This window comes from Haliotis cracherodii, unplaced genomic scaffold (assembly GCF_022045235.1).
Source record: "Haliotis cracherodii isolate W230 unplaced genomic scaffold, xgHalCrac1.p SCAF_15, whole genome shotgun sequence".
NCBI lineage: Eukaryota > Metazoa > Mollusca > Gastropoda > Lepetellida > Haliotidae > Haliotis > Haliotis cracherodii.
The window spans coordinates 7,387,721-7,411,813 of NW_027266270.1; the positions used below are offsets into that span (position 1 = coordinate 7,387,721).

The following is a 24,093-nucleotide window of genomic DNA, read 5'->3' on the forward strand; positions in this document are numbered from 1 at the left end:
TCAGCGAATCGCGGCGCCTTAGACGACTGGGCCACCCGTGCCCCCTCAATGGAATATGATAAGTACATACATACATTGTAAGATGATGAGTTTCTATGTATTTTTATTGTTTCGATTTGTGACTACTTAGAGGATTGAAGCAGCTTCCTCGTCGTAGGATAGCAACTCAGTCGGTTTGAATAAAATATGTTATAATTAACATTAATTTATCAATTCATGTGCTTTTGAATTACATGACCCGTGAAGATCCGAGTAGAGAATAGGTCTTCAGTAAGAGACTAACGGACCGGGCTGTTAATCTTGCTGACTTGGTTGATACATGTATCCCAATTGTACGATCGATGCTAATGATGTCAATCACTGGATTGTCTGGTCCAGTCTCGAATATTTACAGACTGTCGTCATATAGCTGGAATATTGCTGAGTGCGGCGTTAAACAACATACAACCTTTGTGAAAAACGGCATATTGGAACTAAGTCGACAGCCTAAGGTGACGCCATATGTGACATCTGCTTCAGTGCATAGCGGGAACAAAGCACTAGATCTTAAATCACTTAATCATTCGATAAAGGTATTTTCATTGACCTTTGTAGACATTTAGAAGGCACGTAGAAAAGAGTCGTCTAAGGTGTCGCAATGATATGTGCAGTTACGTCCCGTGGCCACGCCAGGATCCTTTGATCGTGGGTTCGAATCCCAGATTAGATAAGATTATGATCCTTGGTTTGTCAGCACCATACCCGTACAACCGGTGTAGCTGTGGGTTGTCCACGACACTAAGCCAATCGTAATATATATGAACTATTGTGAGTGAGTGAGGTTTTACGCCGCTTTTAGCAATATTCCAGCAATATCACGGCGGGGGACACCGGAAGTGGGCTTCACACATTGTACCCATGTCGGGAATCGAACCCGGGTCTTCGGCGTGACGAGCGAACGCTTTAACCACTAGGCTACCTCACCGCCCCTACTGTTGAAGACAATTCACTGTGTGTATATGGTGTATGTGGTGTATGTTGACTACGCGTATACGGGATATCATCGTGATGCGAACTATTCCACTATTACCGCCATATCTGTTATTGGCGTAGGCCTTCGCCATTGTGAAGCCAATTAAACTGCGATGTGAATGTTATCTGTACTGTATTGATTACCAGAACTGTAATACTTCTGACTTAGCATTGGCGTAGTAAATATACCTATTCACTTTGACGTTGTACAGAATATAACAACGCACAGGTCAACCTCCATGATGTTATTACAGTCTGAACTAATAATAATAATAATAATAATAATAATAAAAAATAATAACAATTATAATACATGGCCCTTACATTTTGATTTGTTTCTGAGCACTGCTAAAAGGCGACTTATTTAACTCAAATTCAGTTTTTTGCACCGGAATCCGACTTTTTGCATCGCGAGACCTAGGAGGCGTGGCCAATATGGTCACGTGGTATAGGAATCTACATTACCAACTCCCGACCAAGCGAGTTTTGAACAAGTCATGAGAAACATGCATATTTTTTAACTGTAGATGATAGACAAGATGTGTACACAACGACTATCAAACAACTCATCACATTTTCAATAATTGTCGCTTGCTTAATCTGTGTTTATTTCCAAGTCATCCCTTATAGATAAACTCGCGTTTGTTTTCTGATAGCCGCTAAACGTCCTCACACATTTGTTTCCTAAACGGCTAATACCACAATAGAGATTTCACGGTCGGAGCAGAGAATATTTTCCCAACGGATATCTCCAGGCTGTGCGTGACCGTAGACAATACTAAAGGTAAACAAAATGGCGGAGCGAGGTCGCGGTTACCCTGAAAGAAGGAACGCACATGCTAATATCGCTGTTTGGTAACCTGGCAACCATCCTTACCCCAGCACCGGCCCTTCACGAGGATGGGGGGTCGGGCAGACGAAAGTAGAGGGCACAAGTAATATGTATGGGGTCGATTCTCTGTTTCGTCTACTTTGTTACTAGTTTTCTATATTGGATTTTTTACCCCTTCCGTCATCAATAACGAATGATTTGCACACTAGGCGAAAACGTATGCTTTTAAGTGTAAAAGTATAGATATATTTGTCTGAATATTTTTACATCCTACATTTATCCGGTTGTAAAACTGATACACTGTTATCAAACTGTTACTAGTAAAACATACAAATAATGTCATCTTTGAAAAAAAAAAACATGAGCATCGCGAAAGAAATATATTTATCAAATATTCATGTATGTAAATTCGATCCACACACGTAACCATCTTTCCCAACTAATAATTAAATAAAATAAAATTTAATTGTGAATCTGTATAGCTTATTTTCCATTTTATAATTGCTTAAATGTGCTGAGGCCATGATAGAGATACGTTATTACCCCGGTCAATGGATCAGCGAGCACTCGATTTTCATTCTCATCTTCCTGGGGAGTATACAACCCAAGCTGAGAATGATAGTTTTAACGTTTACCTGGAGTTGGCTATTTGGTATTTTGGAGAGAGGGGTCGGGGGCTGTGAATTTTAAAAAATGCCAGCTGTTCCCGAAAATGATTGAAAAGACTGATCTTACCTCTGCTGGATGTTGTGAAAGATATAGTTTTGTGGGGCCCTATCATTATTATTGGTCCCATCGTTCAGAGAAAAGCCTCCCTCTCCACTCTCATACAACCCCTACCTTCCCAAAATATTAAACGGTCGGTGATCCCTAATATAAAGTCTAGCCATCCATATTTCATTGCAACAATTAACATCCGCAATGTCTCGACATAAGACATATTAAGTACTATCAAGTAAATCCTTCGTAAACACATTAATTATCACAACAACTTTTCCAACCGACCGTCTGAAACAAAAAGCCTCATTATCCTAAACAAATATTAAAACAGTCGTGTCGCAGAGAGCCTTTATCAGAACTACCAACCCGCGGACCCATGCTACGGTGGGTCTAAGTGGGTCGTGAGATCCAGCGTAAAACCAACACCCACAATCAATTGTTTCTCGGGAGGCCAAACTATGCCAGCCCCGGTAATGTTTGACGTGCTCTGCGCGTCCCACAAGGAGATGTTCTTGGTCCTCATTTATTACAACTATCGACGCATGTGTCACTTGGGCCGAGCCTAATACAGACACGCAGGAATGAAGGACAAGTTTTATCTCCCGGATTTCGGTCTTAATTCCATGCATTAGATGTAACCGATAAGGGCTTTTTAAAAAGGTCCCCTGTGCCTACCTCTGTCTTAATCTTGATCCCCGAGAATCTGCGGAAGAAAGAAAATTGAAATTTTAATCTGGGATTTCTTGACGGAATAATGGGCGTGGGTGTTCATAGCTCGTATATGAAATATAATTGAGGTTATCTATATGAATGTGTAAACTATCTTAACTTAATCGTGAGAATTGTTATTCGAAAGGTTCGTCGATAACAAAAGAACCTGAGATTCACTTTCACATTGCTTCGTCGGCGACAGGGTAGGAATTCAGCATAGCCTTCTTTTATTTATCTCAAGTACGTAGAATCCAAATTAGGTGACTTTATAAAAAGGAGGATTTGGCTTGATCCATGTTAAAAAAGACGTGACATGGTAATTTTAACACAACAATTGTTATGAAATCTTCATGCAAATTTAACAAAAACGTGGGGCGAGGGGCGTTATAATAATAATAATAATAATAATAATAATAATAATAATAATTTACTTGAAATTCTCCTCCAGAATAAAATCATTTGAATGAACGGTGTAAGATTTTAATTATAAATATGGTTGATTCCCATGACCCGAAGAAAAGTTGTAATATGTTGTATCTTTAAGCTTCTAATGGCAAATCTAATTGGGTGTCTAAAACTAAGCGCCTCTTGTATGATATTGGATTTGACTATGTTTGGGAAAAACAGATAATAATAATAATGATAATAATAATAATAATAACAATAATAATAACAATAATAATAACAATAACCAAATTCAGCTGTGAGAAAGTTGCATCATGATATATTTGATTTTTTAAATATTTTCAAAAATTATTTTATTTCCAGTTCATAAGATAATAGACTAAATCAAGTTAACAGCACATACAGTATAAATACAAACAGTCATTATTTTGTTTTTTGTATTATATATGTGTAGACAAATTGTTAAAGTGTTTTCAGTTACAAATATAAACAATGTTGACAGAAAAAAGTGATTTATGTAGCCAAATAGAAGATCATTACACACTAAATACACATACCATGATAAAACATGAACAAGGTTTGATAACTACATTTTCGGATGTAAAGACATTCTTTATATTGTGAAGGTTGATTGAATTATTTTATTGTTATCAATGGTTATTAAGTAGAGCCATGATTGAGTGAAGGTCTGTACGAATGGGATAGATATTTGTTTATCTTTTTATATTTAGACATTCATAGCTTTTATCTAATATCTTAATTTGTTTCTCTGCAGTTAGTCTTTCCATTTATGGCAGACATATTCTATCTAGAACTAACTTCTTGACTGCGTTATACTGAATTCAAAATTGTATTTGTGACAATGGATACATAAATAAAATTGTGAATTAACAAATATCAAAGCCAAAAACAATAAACCCAGTCAATACATGTTGCATGAAATGCAGACGTGATAGGTTGTTGACAAGACGTATAAACTATAATATCTTAATGTAGGCATGTATATTTATGTATATTTACCTCGTAAGTCCTTTTCCAGAATACACAGAATGGTAGTATATTGATGTCTCCTTGATTCCGATACCGTAATAATGATATCTGCGGCAAAAACAAACAAACAAACATTAGTGAGTGAGTGAGTAAAAGTTTAACTTCACATCGGCAATATTTCACCCATACCGTGACGAGAAACAAACATTAGATAAAATAGTGCAGACAAATTACCCTCACACCAATCATATACATATAATGAATTTGCCAGAACTGTCATCACAGGCACCAGAACCAATGTGAGGAGGAGAACAAGGATTGTGTTCCAAGGTCATTGGGGAGGGAGGTGGGGATGTTGTATATGTTTAACTCATTGGGATGGGGCGGTTTGGAAGATGTGGACTCTAGCCATGACATGCGTATTTCTTTTCTGTATACGTTCAGGGTGTCATTGGTTGAGTTTCTTTAAGTTAACATTGAAATCCCATCTATTACAGGATAAAGCTTCTGATCCTAACCAATGATGTGGCACCACTTCTTGGAAATCAATAGGAGTATTGGAGTGTGCTCTATATCACCGGACTGGTACCCTCATGTTCACGCCTTGGATCCTCAAACATTACAGAAGATGAGTGAGTGAATGTGGTTTTACGCTGTTTTTAGCACTATTGCAGCAATATCACGGCGGGGCACACCAGAGAGAAGCAGAAAAAGGAAAAGAAGAAGAGTTTATTCCAATAACAATATTCATTACAGAGTTTAAAATATCCATCAGCATCCAGCATCCAGACATTCTAGCTTATGAGACTTCATAAAATTCTCTGGACTAGAAAATAGCCGGATCCAGGAAAACCCATCACGTCAAGTACTCAATTACAGTTAATCAAATTAACCAACTTCAGCCATAACGTGACACACGTGTATAGTAATACTAAAGTAAACAAATGGCAATTATAACAAACATTCCGTCTCCTACCCCTTCTCTCTTCCCCCAAGCCATGTCATTCCTTCCTAACTGAACATTACCCCGTGATCGAAGAAGCATGGAGGTAAAAGAGCTCCCTGGCTTGTCTGCCATGAAAGGCGAGATGTTATTTCTCCTTCAGACTGTAAGGGAACACGGCCGGGTGTTGACTTATAACATACAACTGGTCAGAGATACCAAGTTTAGGGTATGATTGCTTGTAATTGTTGTATCTAGTGGTGCAAAATTCTTCTTACTGGGTGCCGGGTCTTTCATTTTAACATTCGATACCTGGAGGAAGGCATGGTTGAGGACGATCAGACATGAGGGAATTAGGCTCCTGGGGAGCCGTATTATTTTACCATGTCTGATGAATGTGTGTCACAACGATATCTTCTTGTAACTATATTTTGTGCTTATTGTGGTATAGGAGTTGTGGGGTAGCCTTGTGTTAAAAACGCGTGCTCGTCCCGGGTTCGATTCCCCACATGGGTAGAATGTGCGAAGCCTTTTTCTGATGTCCCCGCCGTGACATGCTGGAATAGTGCTAAACGCGGCGTAAAAACTATACTCACACACTTATTGTAATAGGCGGTTAATAGTTGATATTATCAACGTGCTTTTTGAACGTCACGGAAGATCAATATTATTTATTAAAGAGGAAAGCGAGGCTTTTTTGTTGTTACAGGAATAAATGACCGATTTTGATTTATTCTTTAGTCAACAATATGGTTTCACTATACGTATTTCATTCATCCCTATTTCGAATTGTAGCATATGTCCGGTGTGTATTCAGGTGAAAACTTGATGAGCCTTTGCATGTGTTTGTGACGGGTGCCTCCGTTGGGACAGGATGCGCTCACCTTTTGGCGAACACCTTGTATCATCACTATTTGATAATGATTCATATATGGTCGGATTCGTACAAGAGACTATGCTTTTAACAGAGATATCTTAAGTTTATCGAATTTTGTTGTTGATTTTATTTAGAAGAGAAAGAGAGCGGTTCGTTGAATACCAATAACCTTGCAACAGTGTACATCCATTAGCAATAAACTTACTTTGATTGCCCACGTGTACCAAGTCTTCGGGTTGTGAGTTTCGGAAACTTTTGACGTATAATCTGAAAAGCGAAAGAAAAATACACTATACTTTGATAAAAGCATAAGCCATGTATTTAACAACACGGTTGTGTCGCAGGGGTAACATAACGACAGAAATTCTGCACATGAAAACTAATTGATTTGGAAGACAGGAAAAACATTATCAATAGAAATACAGCATCATTTCATAAAAACGGGATAATAATAATATCATCGCGAATCAATGGAATATTTTAATTCAGTGAATTTGTCATTTTTTGTTCATCATTTATTCTGGAATGTGAAATTCGCCAACAATTAATGACAAAAGCCGCTTTAAAATTGCTCGATTAAAATGGAGTATATCTATGTATAAAAGGACACCTTACCTTCCCGAATGTTGCGGCACCTGCTGGAGTAAACTTCATCTTCTTGCAGAAGTCGAGGTAGTGGGTGTACAGCACACAGCGGGGCAAACACACGCCCTCGGCGCGCTCGTAGTTCTCCGACAGCCTAGTGTACCAACAAATACAGCATTGAAAACCACGTAAACTAAAGACTTAGATCACTTAAAGGATCTTAATATGACTTGAATGTATACTGTGATCAATTTAAATGTATACTGGAAAGGACTGTTCATCAATGGTCAGGTTCGGCACATTATTATTATTATTATTATTATTATTATTATTATTATTATTATTATTATTATTTACAGATTAAAATAAACAAATGCAGCAAAGAGGGTGTGTGGGATCCTGGCACAGTTCAACAGTTCATCAGCTCAGGGCCCTTGCTGCAAGCGAATGGAAATTTTGATTATTATTATTCCTTGCTTTAGATACAACTCAACTGCGTGAACATTCACTTTTGAAAACCTTAAATAAGAGCTTCAGACCGTACAACGCAGGCTAACAATGTACACGGTTGTTCCCCATGAACACAATTCTCCTCTTATTAACATCATTCCCGTGTATTTTGAATTAACGCATGCTTGTACATGCAAGTACAGATATTTCTTTATTATTGTGTACAGATTAAAATAAAAAATGCAGCAAAGAGGGTTTGGGTGATCCTGGCACGGTCAGGCTGGTTAGGTTCATTATCAGCTCAGGGCCCTTTCCCCCTCTACACGCAGCTCAGACAGTGAATGGAACTTCTCCCAGGAATCGCTGCCTAGTCAAACCCACCCAGAACTTTTCGGAGAATGTGAAGACTCCCCAACACTACAGCCTTCTGCATTATCCAGATTGTCAGAAGGGCTGTATTCCTGGTAGCAAACCCGGGTACTCTCCCGATGTCAGTCAACAGATTGGGAGGTACCAAACCTAAGGCACCGAGAACAATGGGGATTCGGACAACTTGGTACTTGGAATGCAAGCGTAACATTTCGAAAGCGAGGTCCGCATATTTGCCATGTTTTTCCTGAATCTTGTCAATCACATTAGTGTCAAAAGGGACAGAAAATTCAATAATATAAATGATTTCATTGGATATATAAAGAAGGACAAGATCAGGTTTGTTGGCCTGGATACGTCTGAGGCTGTATACGGGCATATTCCAAAGAAGTTTGTATTTATTATAATTATTATTTACAGATTAAAATTAAAAAAATGAAGCAAAGAGGGTTTGGGTGATCCTGGCACAGTCAGGCTGGTCATGCTCATCGTCATCAATAATATAAATGATTCAATTGGATTTATCAAAAAGGACAAGATCAGGTTTGTTGGCCTGGATATGTCTGAGGCTGTATACGGGCCTATTCCAAAGAAAACCTTAAGCATGGCGAGGACGGTAATACAATGATCGAGCCACCCCATCATGTCGCTGCCAAAGCTGGGCATCCACTCACAATATGTTGGACAGTTACTACTACTACTACTACTACTACTACTACTACTACTACTACTACTACTACTACTACTACTACTACTACTACCTGGACCGTCACATCGAAAATCAACACTGTCTTCATTCCTGCTACAACTTCAAGATGTCATCCAAGGATGTACAACATCTAATCAAATCACATCAAGGAAACGTCAACATTAGTTGGCACAAAAGGCGGTGGGGTAGCCCTGTGGTTACAGCGTTCGCGTGTTTAACCGAAGGTTCAGTTTCGATTCCCCACATGGTGAATGTGTGAAGTACATTTCTCGTATCCTTCACCTCGATATTGCTGGAATATTGCTAAACGCGGCGTAAAACCACACCCACTCGCTCAGTTTGCACGATCAATAATGAACTCGCTGAACCGTTGCACAAAGCGACTTTAGTGACGCTAGAAAATCTATGTTTAAGTATATGCAAGTTAAGGTGGTCGTAGAGGTGATTATTTTATATTATCAATTTTCATAGTTATTTCCAATTTATAACTGCTCAGATGCGCTTCGACCATGATAACTAGGGTTCGGGTTAGGGTTAAGATCACTTTGTGGAACAGTTCTGAGCATTATTGTCAATCGATCTGGACAGAGGACTGATTGGAAAACCTTGTTGGCCAGTTGAACAGCAGGAACACAAAGTGGTTTAATTCTCCCTCGGTGTAGAGCTATCCTGCCGGTTCTGGGGACTAAAATATCCGCCTTACAGTTGAGCGCAAACATAGAACACGCCACGATGGCCGATAACATTGGATGAACAGGAAAATCGAAATCGCGAACATAAACTAGGTGTGTGCACATCTGGAGATAGGCGACACAATGTGCTACGTTCTAACGTATCAAAAGCCGTATTACCTCTATGTGCCAATTGAATTATATGTATCTTTTCAATTGTTCAAAATGTAGAATAATTATTGATACTTATTATACGCCACGCTTTGTTCTTATACTTTTTTTTATCAAATGAATTGTTTTTTGTGTACATCATGGTTATCATGCCTCATTTACATATTTTCCACATAATTTGATAGAAACATATTGAACTAAACCCATACAAACCCATAGCAACAGAGAATGCCAATTTGTGTGTATGAGTGGATGAATATGATTTCACGCAGTATTCCAGCAATGTCATGAAATGTCCAAAATAGGCTTTATGTTTTCGCATATTTTTCAAATTAAATCTGTGAGCAAAATCATCCAGCAAAATTGTCGGTCTCTTGTATTTGCTGTTTTAGATACATGAATTAAATAATACTTTATTTCATAAAATTAAGCTGTATCTGATTTTGAACTGAACATGAATATTCAAGAAGATTATATCGATTCACGTTACTTCCTATGTAGGCTAGAATCTGATAGCTGTTTGTTATGCAATGTACATGTGTCAATCAGCTGTCAGATGTATGATTGGGAGTTAATTTATCAAAATAATAACTTTCAGAATCCACGGGGAAATTGTCTTTCGAGATTTGTAATCGATGCTTATTTCATTATAAACTGCTGATCAAAAAGAAAGTGTTAACTTGAAAACTGTATTTGACCAAAACATTTCAAACGTTTTCAAAACGTTACTAGGCTGCAAACAGTTACCACGGAAACACAGCAGACTTAAGGTCCAAAATCAAAGCTGTGGTACTCCTATCAAACACAACATCGAACCACCATTCCTGTTGTTTGGCCCGACAGTGTACATCGTCCTTTAACAAATTGTTTAATTAAGATATATGTTCCTGAAAATCTTAATAGACATACATGTAAATGAATAAATTATCCTGACAACATTATTACATTGGCTGAAATATGCAGATGCGAGTTTAATGCTTAAGCGAGAAGCGCATATTAAAATCAAAATTATTTTCATTTATTCAACAGCAGCTCTTTGTTTGAATATCTGGGACAATGCATTTAAGATATAATTATTACAAAGATTCCAAGTTGAATTGATGAGTGAGGATTCTTGAATATCAGTTTGATTTTAAATTTTCCCAGTTTTCAGTGACAGATATGCAGATATAAAAACTCCTAAGGTTTGCAGTTGTTTGTAATACACTTGTGTGTTGTAATTATCATATCACGCTATTAAAGGGTTATTATCACTGTGTGCCAAAAGGACACATTATGTGAAGAATTTTTTTGCGATCATTCTTTAAATGGTTACGAATTCTTGTAATTCTATGGTTAGGTATGGAGTTAACATCGTCTTAGGATGAAAATGTCTTTGATGGATAGGCCCCAGAATCACGACACTCTGTATGTTGTTTTATCAACAAAATGTGAAGTTATTTTGTTCTTTAATTCTGCTTAAATGTTTATCTAAAAAGTATCAAATTATGTAACCCCCCTTTTTTTTAATTTATGCATCAGGTCTATAAAACTTAAAGTTGAGATCCCCTTTAATTAATACAAAATATCAAAATACATATAGGACGGCGAATTTTAACTAAGAATAGAAGAAAGTACATCTTCCTTTAGCAAATTTCTGATAACAGATTGTGTTTAATTGAAATATATGTTCCTGATGATCTTAATACATATAGGTGTGTATGAATAAATTATCTTGGCAACATTATTACATTGGCTGAAATATGCAGATGTGGCTTTAATGCTTAATCAAAGAATTTTGACTAGGCGCGCATATTAAAATTAATATTGATCTCAGTTGTTCAACAGCAGCTTTTCATTTAAATATCCGGGACAATCCATTTAAGATATAATTCTCCGTGTCACTTTTTTGGTAATTGAGGAAGACTGCTACAAAAGTTTACAAAGGAAAAAAATAGCGTCATCAGCATTCGGTGATTAGAATTTGGCGCATTGTAAATACATATTTTATTATCAAAATACATTCTAAATACAGTCACGGTGACATGACGAAATGATTGGTCGAATACCAGATTGTCTTTATATTGTCATATTTAGTTTCAATCCAACATATTTAGTGTAAAAAAAAGAAAGAAGAATTTTATGAAAGTGATCCATTTCCGAGATTCTCTCCTTAGTACGGGGTGTAGGGTAGCCTAGTAGTTAAAGCGTTCGCTCGTCATGCCGAAAACCCGGGTTTGATTCCTGACATGGGTACAATGTGTGAAGCCCATTTGTGGTGTCCCCCGCCGTGATATTGTTGGAATATTGCTAAAAGAGGCGTAAAAACCATACTCACTTACTCACTTTAGTGGGATACTGGTATTGACATCTAGGAAATTAACAAGTTTGAATATACAATGTACAGTGGAAAGTATATGTAACATTGGATAGATATAGTGATAATTTAAATAACCGTATGACTATCTTATAGGTTACTTTTTGTATTTATTATCTGTTGATAAAAAGATACATGTTCAAATGTATGATTACAATGTACGCTATGATTATTGGAATGGTTTTGTGGCTATATTCGACATATTTAGTGTGGCTGTTTATTCAAGGCTCCAGACAATATAAGCCTTTGAGTATTTACTCACAAATTATCATTAACATTGGCTATTGTTACTATTAGTTTTCGATGTGAATTCAATATGTGTTTGCTCCAGTGGCTCCAGGTTATTGTGTATTTTTAAACCAGTGAGTAGACATTTTGTTTAATTGCTGCTTAAAATGCTGTTTCAGGTTTTTTTTTAATGTGTGTGCAGCCCCAGCGTGTAACGTGTCTCATGTACTCACAACACCGATATACAAGTTTAATTGACAACGGGCGAGACGTAGCGCTTTGCTGCGTTTATTCATTGACTTGGGTAATTACGCAGTGTTGTTATAATATTGGATTTATTAAAAACATTCTCGAGCAACTACCTGGGGATTTATTGTGCCTACTTTACGCATGTATTTAACGATGCAGCTGGTCCGGAGCTCTGATTTAAGGTTTTCAAAAGTGAATGTTCATGTACAGCAAGGAATAATAATAATCATCATCATCATTTCCATTCGCTGCCTGGGCTGCGTGTAGGGGGGGAGGGGGGGGACAAGGGCTCTGAGCTGATGATGAGACGAAGCAAGAAAATCGGGGTATTGAAACCCTCACACTAAGAACATGTCAGGCAATAGATCCTACTACTACTACTACTACTACTACTACTACTAATTTCTAATTAATTAAAAAGGGCTCTGAGCTGATGATGAGACGAAGCAAGAAAATCGGGGTATTGAAACCCTCACACTAAGAACATGTCAGGCAATAGATCCTACTACTACTACTACTACTACTACTACTACTACTACTACTACTACTACTACTACTACTACTACTAATTTCTAATTAATTAAAAAGGGCTCTGAGCTGATGATGAGACGAAGCAAGAAAATCGGGGTATTGAAACCCTCACACTAAGAACATGTCAGGCAATAGATCCTACTACTACTACTACTACTACTACTACTACTACTACTAATTTCTAATTAATTAAAAAGGGCTCTGAGCTGATGATGAGACGAAGCAAGAAAATCGGGGTATTGAAACCCTCACACTAAGAACATGTCAGGCAATAGATCCTACTACTACTACTACTACTACTACTACTACTACTACTACTAATTTCTAATTAATTAAAAAGGGCTCTGAGCTGATGATGAGACGAAGCAAGAAAATCGGGGTATTGAAACCCTCACACTAAGAACATGTCAGGCAATAGATCCTACTACTACTACTACTACTACTACTACTAATTTCTAATTAATTAAAAAGGGCTCTGAGCTGATGATGAGACGAAGCAAGAAAATCGGGGTATTGAAACCCTCACACTAAGAACATGTCAGGCAATAGATCCTACTACTACTACTACTACTACTACTACTACTACTACTAATTTCTAATTAATTAAAAAGGGCTCTGAGCTGATGATGAGACGAAGCAAGAAAATCGGGGTATTGAAACCCTCACACTAAGAACATGTCAGGCAATAGATCCTACTACTACTACTACTACTACTACTACTACTACTACTACTAATTTCTAATTAATTAAAAAGGGCTCTGAGCTGATGATGAGACGAAGCAAGAAAATCGGGGTATTGAAACCCTCACACTAAGAACATGTCAGACAATAGATCCTACTACTACTACTACTACTACTACTACTACTACTACTACTACTACTACTACTAGTACTACTACTACTACTACTACTACTACTTCTAATTTCTAATTAATTAGAAAGGGCCCTGAGCTGATGATGAGCCTAACCAGCCTGACTGTGCCAGGATCACCTAAACCCTCTTTGTTGCATCTTTTTAAATTTTAATATGTATATAATAATAATAAGTTGTCCGAATCCCCATTGTTTTCGATGCCTTAGGTTTGGTACCTCCCAATCTGTTGACTGACATTGGGAGAGTACCCGGGTCTGCTGCCAGGAATACAGCCTTCTGACAATCTGGGCAATACAGAAAGCTGCAGTGTTGGGGAGTCTTCACATTCTACGAAAAGTCCTGGGTGGGTTTGACTAGGCCGCGATTCCTGGGAGAAGTTCCATTCACTCTCTGGGCTGCGTGTAGAAGGGGAAAGGGCCCTGAGCTGATGATGAGCCTAACCAGCCTGACTGTGCCAGGATCACCCAAACCCTCTTTGCTGCATTTTATATTTTGATCTGTACACAATAATAAAGAAATATCTCTACTTGCATGAACAAGCATGCGTTAATTCAAAATACACGGGAATGATGTTAAGAAGAGGAGAATTGTGTTCATGGGGAACAGCAGTGTACATTGTTGGCATGCGTTGTACAGGATGCGTTAGTGGGGCCTAGTTGTTACATCGTACGCTCGCCACTGGGGTCGGTTACAATTCATCGTATGGTTAAAGCATGTGAAGACTATTTCGCTGCGATATTACTGGACTATTGCTAAAAGAGGCGTATACTCACTCACTCACGGAGATGAGTTACATTCTTAGTCCTATATGTACACACACACACACACACACACACACACACACACACACACACCACGGCGCTGGGGTATCCTAGTAGTTTTCGCCCGCCACGCCGAACACCTGGATTCGATTCCCCTCATGGGTAAAATGTGTTGTGCCCATTATTACTGGTATCCCACGTCGTGATATTGCTGGAATATTGCTACCATACTCACTCACTCACTCACAAACACACAACAAACACACTAACACAAACACACAAACATACACACAAGCACACAAACACACAAACACCCACATCACCCCTGGGGGTAGCGACCACACGGGTGCACCTGACACGCACCCTGCTCAAAGACACCTGTGACAGGCATGTTTGTCTGAAAGCCCTGCTGACAGAGATAGAGGGGGTGAGAATACCTCACCGTGTACACCCCCGGGGACACACGTCACACATGATGAAGGGGACGTTATCAGGAGAGAGACTTGTTGTTGCAACCCCAAGACATCTCTCTGCAGTACTCGGATTAAAAGGGAGCAAGTTTACAAACTTGGGAAATATGAATTGGTGTGTTTAAAACTTGAAGATTACTCGCGTCAAAAGTCGATAACACTGCCGCTGCCATGCCCCTCTGAACGTATAGACCCATGCAGCTGCAGCCCTTGATGATGATTAAACCTAGAAATCATTGCTTGGTTACAAAAGCGATTCCATTGTAAAATAATATAACTTCATTAACTCCCAATATAACGATATCCACCAATAATTCGACACATCCGAACCATCACAATTAATTTGACTAACCCGAAATGAGTTGTTGAGGCATATCTAAAATAATTTGATATACAGTTAACTACGGTTATGACGAACACGCTTATAACGAACTTATTTTTAGTACGGGCTATTAGTTGTATATATGCTGTATATATGCTTATAACGAACTACGTTATAACCGTAGTTTACTGTATCCGAAATTGCTTTGAGAACTGTTACCATTTATTTAGTATATCCAAATTCGTTTCGAACAGTCCACTGGTTGATATATCCGAAAATCGCCCTTCAAAGCAACCCAGTCTATTTGATATATCCGAAATTAAGTCTTCAGATCAAATGTCACATCATCATTAGTTCTTCCCGAATATTCTCGTCTCGTGAATATCCTACCTATTTGATAAATCCAAAATTCGAGGACCACCAAGCAAATTGTCCATAGCCTACTGTCCAGGGGTATATACTCCGGGCTATAATATTCCGGGCACCAGAAATGGGCTTCACACATTGCACCCATGTCAGGAATCGAACCCGGGTCTTCGGGGTGACGAGCGAACGCTCTAACCACTAGGCTACCCGACCGCCCCTACTGTTCAGGAGGACCCCAATCAATTCGATCGATCCGAAAAATCGCAATTTTTAAAAAAATAATGGGCCGCTCTATTTAATTGACTTTTTACAGTAACGTTTCAACTTATCTGTCCACAAACATATCATATTCTTGTAAACTATGGGCGTTAACTTGCATCGTAGTTGAAGATCAATTGAAATTTCAAATCAAAATTATTGCTTGTGTTAAAAGCCTTGTGAACATCATCCGTAACGACTGGCCCTTTGTAATATAGCAAGAGGCATATACGTTGAAAAGAACCTCGCCAATTGCCATGGTCGGGCGGTGGGTTAGTGGTTAAAGCGATCGCCTAAGGATCGGGTTCAATCCTTACATTCGTACAATGTGTGAAACCTGTTTCTGGTTCCCCCGATAATATTGCTGGAAAATCACTAAAGCGTTAAGCCATACTTACTCGCACATTTAAGCTATGTTTGTTAACAGCAACATCCAAAAATCGCAAAACCCATATTTATACTTATTTGAAACGTTAGATAATGTTATATTGTAGCAGGCAGGCATCATAGCGATGGATGGAGCTTCTAAAAATAGTCCCTACTAGGTAACCTCATTTGCATATTTAGCGGATCTTGATATCAAGTTATCGGATTAGTTATCGCATTGATAACACTATCATCACATGACACAAAGAGTTATCAGGAACAGTCCAAGGAAGCAACAACTGACCATTTGAGTGTAGCCGCCACTTGGGACTGTTTCTGGGTCTGGTCAGCGTGTCGGTCAGTCGGACGTTCGCCCAGGTCATCTTCCTCTTCCGGCCATTCTGAGGAGAGAGAAAACTACATTCTATAAAACAATAGTAGAAACACATTATCAAACATTCTGTATATCTTAGCACTGCATACACGAGAGTATATATTATATTGAATACCTAATAATAGGACTATCAAGGGCAGATGCAGCATTTCACTCATGAGCTTGCAATCACAACAGACACTTTGAAACTTCTTTTTGATGTTGTATGCTGGGTATCAAGATGTGAAAAGCCATATCCCGATTTCCCAGAATAACATACTGGAGCACATTCTCAAGTATATATTCTACTTGATTTTTTTTATATATTCAAAATAGGGGCGGTCAGGTAGCCAAGTAGTTAAAGCATTCGCTCATCACGCCGAAGACCCGGGTTCGATTCCCAACATGGGTACAATGTGTGAAGCCCATTTCTGGTGTCCCCCGCCGTGATATTGCTGGAATATTGCTAAAAGCGGCGTAAAACCATACTCACTCACTCACTCACTCACTATGACAATGCTTGCTGGTGGTGACATGTCTTAACACGTTTCGAAAACACCAGGTGTCATTATTTTGATTCGTAACATCTGTGACAACTTGGTTTCGTCCTCACACAAAGGGGCATCGCAAAATACAACGTCAGCGTTTACAACATCCGCCATATACATGCATTTACATGCATTTACATGCATATTTAATGTTGCACGATTCTCGTTTACAACCATTCTTATTAAGTTTGGGGTAACACTGTGAGTTTCACTTTGGTATATTTTTATTGCCAACCATCGCTATACACAAAATATATTAAGGATGAATCCTTTGACCAACATGTTATGCTCATATGTGCATTCTGATCGGTTTGTCATGTTACTATCATCAATTTGTTCGTTTGTTGTTTAACGCCGCACTCAGCCCTATTCAAGCTATATGACGGTGGTCATATCCAGTGATTGATATCATGAGCATCGACCCACGCCATTGGGATACGATGACATGCATCAACCAAGTCAGCGCACCTGACCACCCGATCTCGTTAGTCGCCACTTAAAGCAAGCATGGGTCGCTATTCTTCCCCGGATCTCCACGGAGCACTGATTTTCAGTGATCCGTTCATAAAAAGTTTCATTACTATTGTGCTTTTTACGCCGAATGGAATCTGTTGATGTTTGGAATTCCACGGTAGTCCCGATGCCCGTCTAATTGCACTAGTCACATAATTCACTCTATGGTCACCGAGAAGACAAGGGCAGATCCAGGGAGGGGTGGAAAATATCAAAATCCTCTCTCATTCATAGGGGCCTCCCACAACATAGTGCATTTGAGTCTTTGATTTGTTAGTTGGTTTGTTGTTTAACGCCGCAATATTTCAGTTATATGACGGCGGTCTGTAAATAATCGAGTCTGGACCAGACAATCCAGTGATTGATATCATGAGCATCGATCCACGCAATTGGGATCGATGACATGCATCAACCAAGTCAGCAAGCCTGACCACCCGATCCCGTTGAGTCTTGAGGCAATTAGAAGTGATATACATAAAGAAAAAAATGTATGTATGTCAACTTCTTTATTATGAGGAACACAACGTTTCAGAGTATATGTTTACTCTTTCATCTGATGAATGAATAAGCACGTACTCCGAAACGTTGTGTTCCTCATAATAAAGAAATTGACATCCATAAATGTTCTTCCTTATAGTACATGGGTTTCAAAAAGGTGTGTGTGTCCCCCTGAACCCATCCTCTGGATCCGCCAAGACCATATCGGGTTACTAGTCACCAAATACACCCATACAAAAAATCAACCAAGTCCCTACAATATATGCTCATGGTTAATGGTTGTTTAATGAGTCCGTCCCACCCGTGAATACATGGGGCCGCTTTACGGTGTAGTCGCTATTTATAACCCATCAAGCCACGTCCTGGCTCCAGCATGAAGAAAGTCGACCAGCGCCTTGATAACATCGCACACAGATTAATGTTCCTCGCTTGATAGCACCCAGATACACTTGCAACATCCCCGTGCAACATGTGCCTTGCCTTGCGGTTTCTATTGTCGCTTCAATATCAGGCAACGGTAGTTGATGCACAGAGAAGCACGATCTTTGTTGTGTTTTAGCTCGTGTATGGCGTTTGAAAACAGCATACAGTTAACTACGGTTATAACGAATTCAAAGGGACCACTATATTTAGTTCGTTATAACTGTAGTTCGTTGTAAGCATATTTACAACACATGTACAGCAAATGGACGAGACCAAAAAACAGTTCGTTATATCCGTCAGTTCGTTATAAGCGTGTTCGTTATAAACGTAGTTTACTGTAATTGAATAAGTTATAGCGTTTAGAAGTATTGAGGTATAAACAGAGGACTTACAGGATTTCATTATAATTGATCAGAAAACACCTTATTTTCTCTATTAAACATGTTACTAAATTTATAAATGTTTGGCCTGTTGCGATTTGTATGATTTTGTTTAACGCTGCACTCAGCAATATTCCAGCTATATGACGGCGGTCTGTAAATAATCGAGTCTGGGCCAGACAATCCAGTGATTAATATCATGAGCATCGATCCACGCAATTGGGAATCGATGACATGCATCAGCCATGTCAGCGCGTCTGACCACCTGATACCGATAGTCGCCTCTTACGACAAGCATAGTCGCCTTTGACGACATGCATGGGTTGTTGAAGACCTATTCTACCCCGGATCTTCACGGTTGAATATGTACAATGTTACGGTAATGTTAATAGCCGTGAGACATAAATGTCAGACAGAATGGTTTTGATTGCCTACTTCATCGAGCTCACTTGATATTTCCTTTCTGTGAGTTGGGCTCCTTTGACCTACGTGGGTTATACCCAACCTCGTTTCACCGCCTGACTAACAGAAAACGCGTGTTACTAATATATGTATTCACAGATAAGGAGGACCACAGCGACTTGGGGAGAAATGACTACCAATTGACAGTTAAAAGTACGCCAGAGTACAGAAAGGTTTGAGAATTGAACAGTATTTCATACACAACACGAGCTGAGAGAGGTGAAATTTGGTTTAACGTCGCGTCCAAGATTATTGCACTTATATAGCGACCTGCATGCACGTATGAGTGTGTGGCTGCTTGTACTAGTCCGGACTAATGCCGATTTTATAGTGATAGCCTACCGAGATACCATGCCGCAGTTTATCATGAATATCCCATTCAGAAACGGTATTGTGACTCCGAGCCGACCAGTCCTTGTTTAAGCCTCTTAATGCCTAGTTTCAGGCAGGGTAACAACAAGTACCATCTTATCACGTATTTTGGTATGACCCGGCCGGGGATCGAACCCCCGACCGCTCTCTCTACCACTGGACCACGGAGGCGGTCCGCGTCAGCATGATGTAGGAGGGGAGACCAAAGTGATGCGGTCGTGGACGTCAGCAACTGACGGAACCCATCAGCATGGCTGTGGTGCTGACAAACCAAGAGTCATAATCAGATCGAATCTAACGAAAAATTACGTCAAAAGAAACAATGACGTTTTTTAAAACATCAACACTGAATTAACATAGCAACGGACGCGCTTCCTTAGCAACGTTATGGCACATTGCTTTAAAATCGGGATCCATATACATTCAGAATGCACCTTTTATATTGTCTAATATCCAGTTTCCTTTCGAACAAAGAACAATTACAACAATTCAGCATATTTCGTCCCAAATGGGCTCCTGATAGGCAAAGAGTCTTACAGTGGGAAGCGACACTAAATGAGTCACACTATCAATACATTTATCAGCACTGTGACACGCCGAGAAGTTCAGTCTCTGGGCTGAAGGGTCTGAAACATCTCTGGTATGGGAAGAGAGAGGGTCTGGAGTGCTCCTCAAACACAAGGGATGGGGGAGACAGCGGGCTGGCTGTGTCTTATCGCGAGGCCAGATCTCTGTGAGGGGCACGCCAGATGAGGGACATTTGTGGGAATGGAGGTTTTGTGTTCATATCGTTCTCTGAATAAATGTTATCTTCAAACAGTTCGTGTTGCTGGCTCTCTGTTGTTTCGTTTGTCGTATCTATATTCTTATAAGTGAGTGTTTGGGAGTTTAGCAGTATTCTAACAACGTCAAATGTAGCGCCATAATCATTCACTTGAAATTATTATTATTATTATTCCTATTATAACTACTACTACTACTACTACTACTACTACTACTACTACTACTACTACTACTACTACTACTATACCCCGTCCGTGGTCTTGTGGTAGAGCGTCCGCCCGGTGAGGGGAAGGACGTTAAAACATGGTACTTGTTGTTACCCTGCCTGGAGCTCGGCATTAAGGGTCTAAGACAAGGACTGGTTGACTCGGAGTCAGTATACTGTGTCTGAGTTGGGTATTTATGTTAAACTGCGGCATGCTATCTCAGTGGGCCAGAGCATTACAAAATGTATAGTTAGTATTGAGTTTCAGGATAATCACATGAACACCACTAATATATTTTTTATTTTGCTTTAAAAGCTTAACTTAAACAAATTCCACACCCGAAAAATGTATCCCTGTACACTGCTGGATAAACATAATACGTGATTGGACGTGGTGATGAGAGTTTGGAAAATAACTTCTAGTAACCGCGATAAGACCGCTGATGGAAAAGATACATAACACTAAAAGCATTAATTTGGACTTTCAATGCGACATTCACTGGAACTCGTACACCGAGGAGCCAAAAAAGCTATACCTCTCAGTTGATTTTATCATATGTTTGACTTTCAATTGAGTTATCGATATAACATAAAAAATAGCTGTAGTGCGCTTAGAATACGCCTATGTGGTTGTAGTTTTTAATGATATAATTTGAAATAAAACTTAAATAAAATGCATAATACACAACTGCTAATGGGTATCTTAGACATCTTATCTTTGAAATCAATAAATGTTGGTACAAAGTTGCAACATTTCAAACATGGTAGGAGTCGTGTGGTTGCAATTCTTTTTACCCATAAGTACCCATCCTCACATTACAAATTGTGGCGGGAATGAGTGGTGGAAAGTAATCACAATCAATTCAATACTTTCAACTTTCAATGACATAAAAGACCATCTCGGTACACTTTCATTTGCCCGTTTTCAGCAGTTTATTTTGTTACGATTTGTTATAATAATAGATCATTTTATTACCGTCTTCGTCATGTTTGTGGTTTTGACACAGAGGTCCATCCTTGGTACGACCCGCAATATGTAGAGTGTGTCATGGAAAATGATGAATACAAAATTCTTTGGAATGGGCCCGTATACAGCCTCAGACGTATCCACGCCAACAAACCTGATCTTGTCCTTTTTGATAAATTCAATGAAATCATTTATATTATTGAATTTTCTGTCCCCATTGACACTAATGTGATAGACAAGATTGAGGAAAAACATAGCTAATACGCGGACCTCGCTTTCGAAATGTTACGCTTCCATCCCAAGTACCAAGTTGTCCGACTCCCAATTGTTCTCGGTGCCTTAGGTTTGGTACCTCCCAATCTGTTGACTGACATTGGGAGAGTACCCGGGTTTGCTACCAGGAATACAGTCCTTCTGACAATCTGGATAATGCAGAAAGCTGCAGTGTTGGGGAGTCTTCACATTCTCCGAAAAGGTCTGGGTGGGTTTGACTCGGCAGCGCTTCCTGGGCTGTGTGTAGAGGGACAAGGGCCCTGAGCTGATGATGATGGATAATACGAGGATAATGGTGATGATAATCCACCTACTGATGCATGCTCATTTCCCTACATCTAGGTGAATGGATCAATCGAATTTCAATCAATTTCCTTTTCATCTCCCTGGGTAGTATACAACTCAAGCAGCCTCATGTACCGGGTACCCATTCACTGCTAAGTGTCCGGAGTCATTTGCCTAAGGAGACACCACACGTAACCTGTGTTTCAGTGTGGGGTAAGACCCGGGGCCCTAGAACAGGGTCACCCATCCACCTACTCTCCGCCACCTATGTTGCTTTATTAACATCGGCTGATGTGTGACCTGTACACGGAACCCCGTAGACACCGGACAGTATAGCAAGGCACGTCTTTAAGAAACACATAACTAATAACTTGCTTTAATGACAAGTCATACAAATGTTCGCTACAGTCAAATGCAATTCCACGACCACGCAGCACTTTGCAGTCAGTGTGGTGTCGTCCTGCCGTGCACGACGCTGGCGGAACTGTTAGCTGGCGCGGCTGACGACAGTCTCGTGTTTACTTTCTCCCCTCTTCAGACGCTGAAGGACCCTCAGTTATTTCAGCGAGAGATAACGTAACGTCTGCACCATCTGTGGACGCGCTGAGTCATTGATTAGCGTTAAATAGACGTAATGCTTGGATTACATACTCAGTAATGGAGCTTTTAACAATATAATAAATATTTAACTTTCAATAATTCAACTGAAAGCATTTGACAAACACCGGAACACTACATTGTTAATAGACGTTACATGCAAAAAAAAATTCATCATGGTATTTTTTTTTAAACAATGGAACCATCGATAATACAAAAATATATGTTCAGCTTTGGAAAACTCAATTGAAAGCATTTAACAAACACAAACATTAACCATTGTTAACGGACAGTTACATGTCATCATTAATCTTAATGGAAAATATTCAAAGGAAAAATGAATTCGAAAGTATAAATATGTTACCATGTCGTGTTCATTGAAAAATTGACTTTTAACAAATTTGTTTTTAAATGGTGTTTTTAATTTAAAGTAATCAGACCTGGACCATACGTACATCTTAACTATATCCCATAAACGATATATGTATCCTATTGCTTGAAATATATAGTCGATCCTAAGTTATGGTTAATGTACGGTACAACATTTATGATCAGTGGTTTGTATGATCCCCAGGAAGCTGAGAATGACACAGATTGCCCACTTATCCATTGACGGAACATTCACTTAGTGGGACTTGGCGCATTACAAAGGGGCGAAACAGGGAGATGATAAAATATATACATTTTCATCGAACCTGTCATGTTGTTAAAAACAACAGCACTGGGTGTGAATCTTTTTATGTGTTCCATCATTTGAAACAGAAAGACGCAAGGATCTCACGCTACAACATTTTAAAAAAACCCTCAATATCATAGAGTGTATATGCTATTCAGCAACAACCATCGGATTGTAAAGAAAGTTAGGAAACGCGCGTACTGAAACTAAGTACATCTAAATCCTACCCAAAACATTAATACTCTATTACTTACATCTGTGTCGTGAAAACCATATTATATGTGATAGAATATACATACACATCTATGTATGAATTATACTATGTATATATTTCTGACATCCATGCCCCGCTTCCATTACTGAAAGTGGTTGAAGTATACTAAAGTTCCATTCCGTTAATATCAACTTTGATTACAAAGACGGAATGATAATTCCCAAGAACTATTAATATGACTGGAATATGAATCAACAGTAAGATGAGACTACATTGGGGTAAGTCTTCCCCCATGATTC

General features: G+C 39.1%; 1 protein-coding gene across 1 annotated transcript in view; it reads right to left on the reverse strand.

Moving 5' to 3' along the window:
* Positions 1 to 24,093, reverse strand: part of LOC139462650 (DNA-binding protein RFX6-like) — a 49,160-nt gene that overhangs the window by 15,703 nt on the left and 9,364 nt on the right. Inside the window, exons 2-6 of the mRNA XM_071244481.1 lie at positions 16,530 to 16,626; positions 7,105 to 7,228; positions 6,695 to 6,756; positions 4,700 to 4,777; positions 3,239 to 3,266 (exon numbers count right to left, since the gene is read on the reverse strand). Coding sequence (XP_071100582.1) covers positions 3,239 to 3,266; positions 4,700 to 4,777; positions 6,695 to 6,756; positions 7,105 to 7,228; positions 16,530 to 16,626 — 389 coding nt within the window. The remainder of the gene's footprint in view (positions 1 to 3,238; positions 3,267 to 4,699; positions 4,778 to 6,694; positions 6,757 to 7,104; positions 7,229 to 16,529; positions 16,627 to 24,093) is intronic.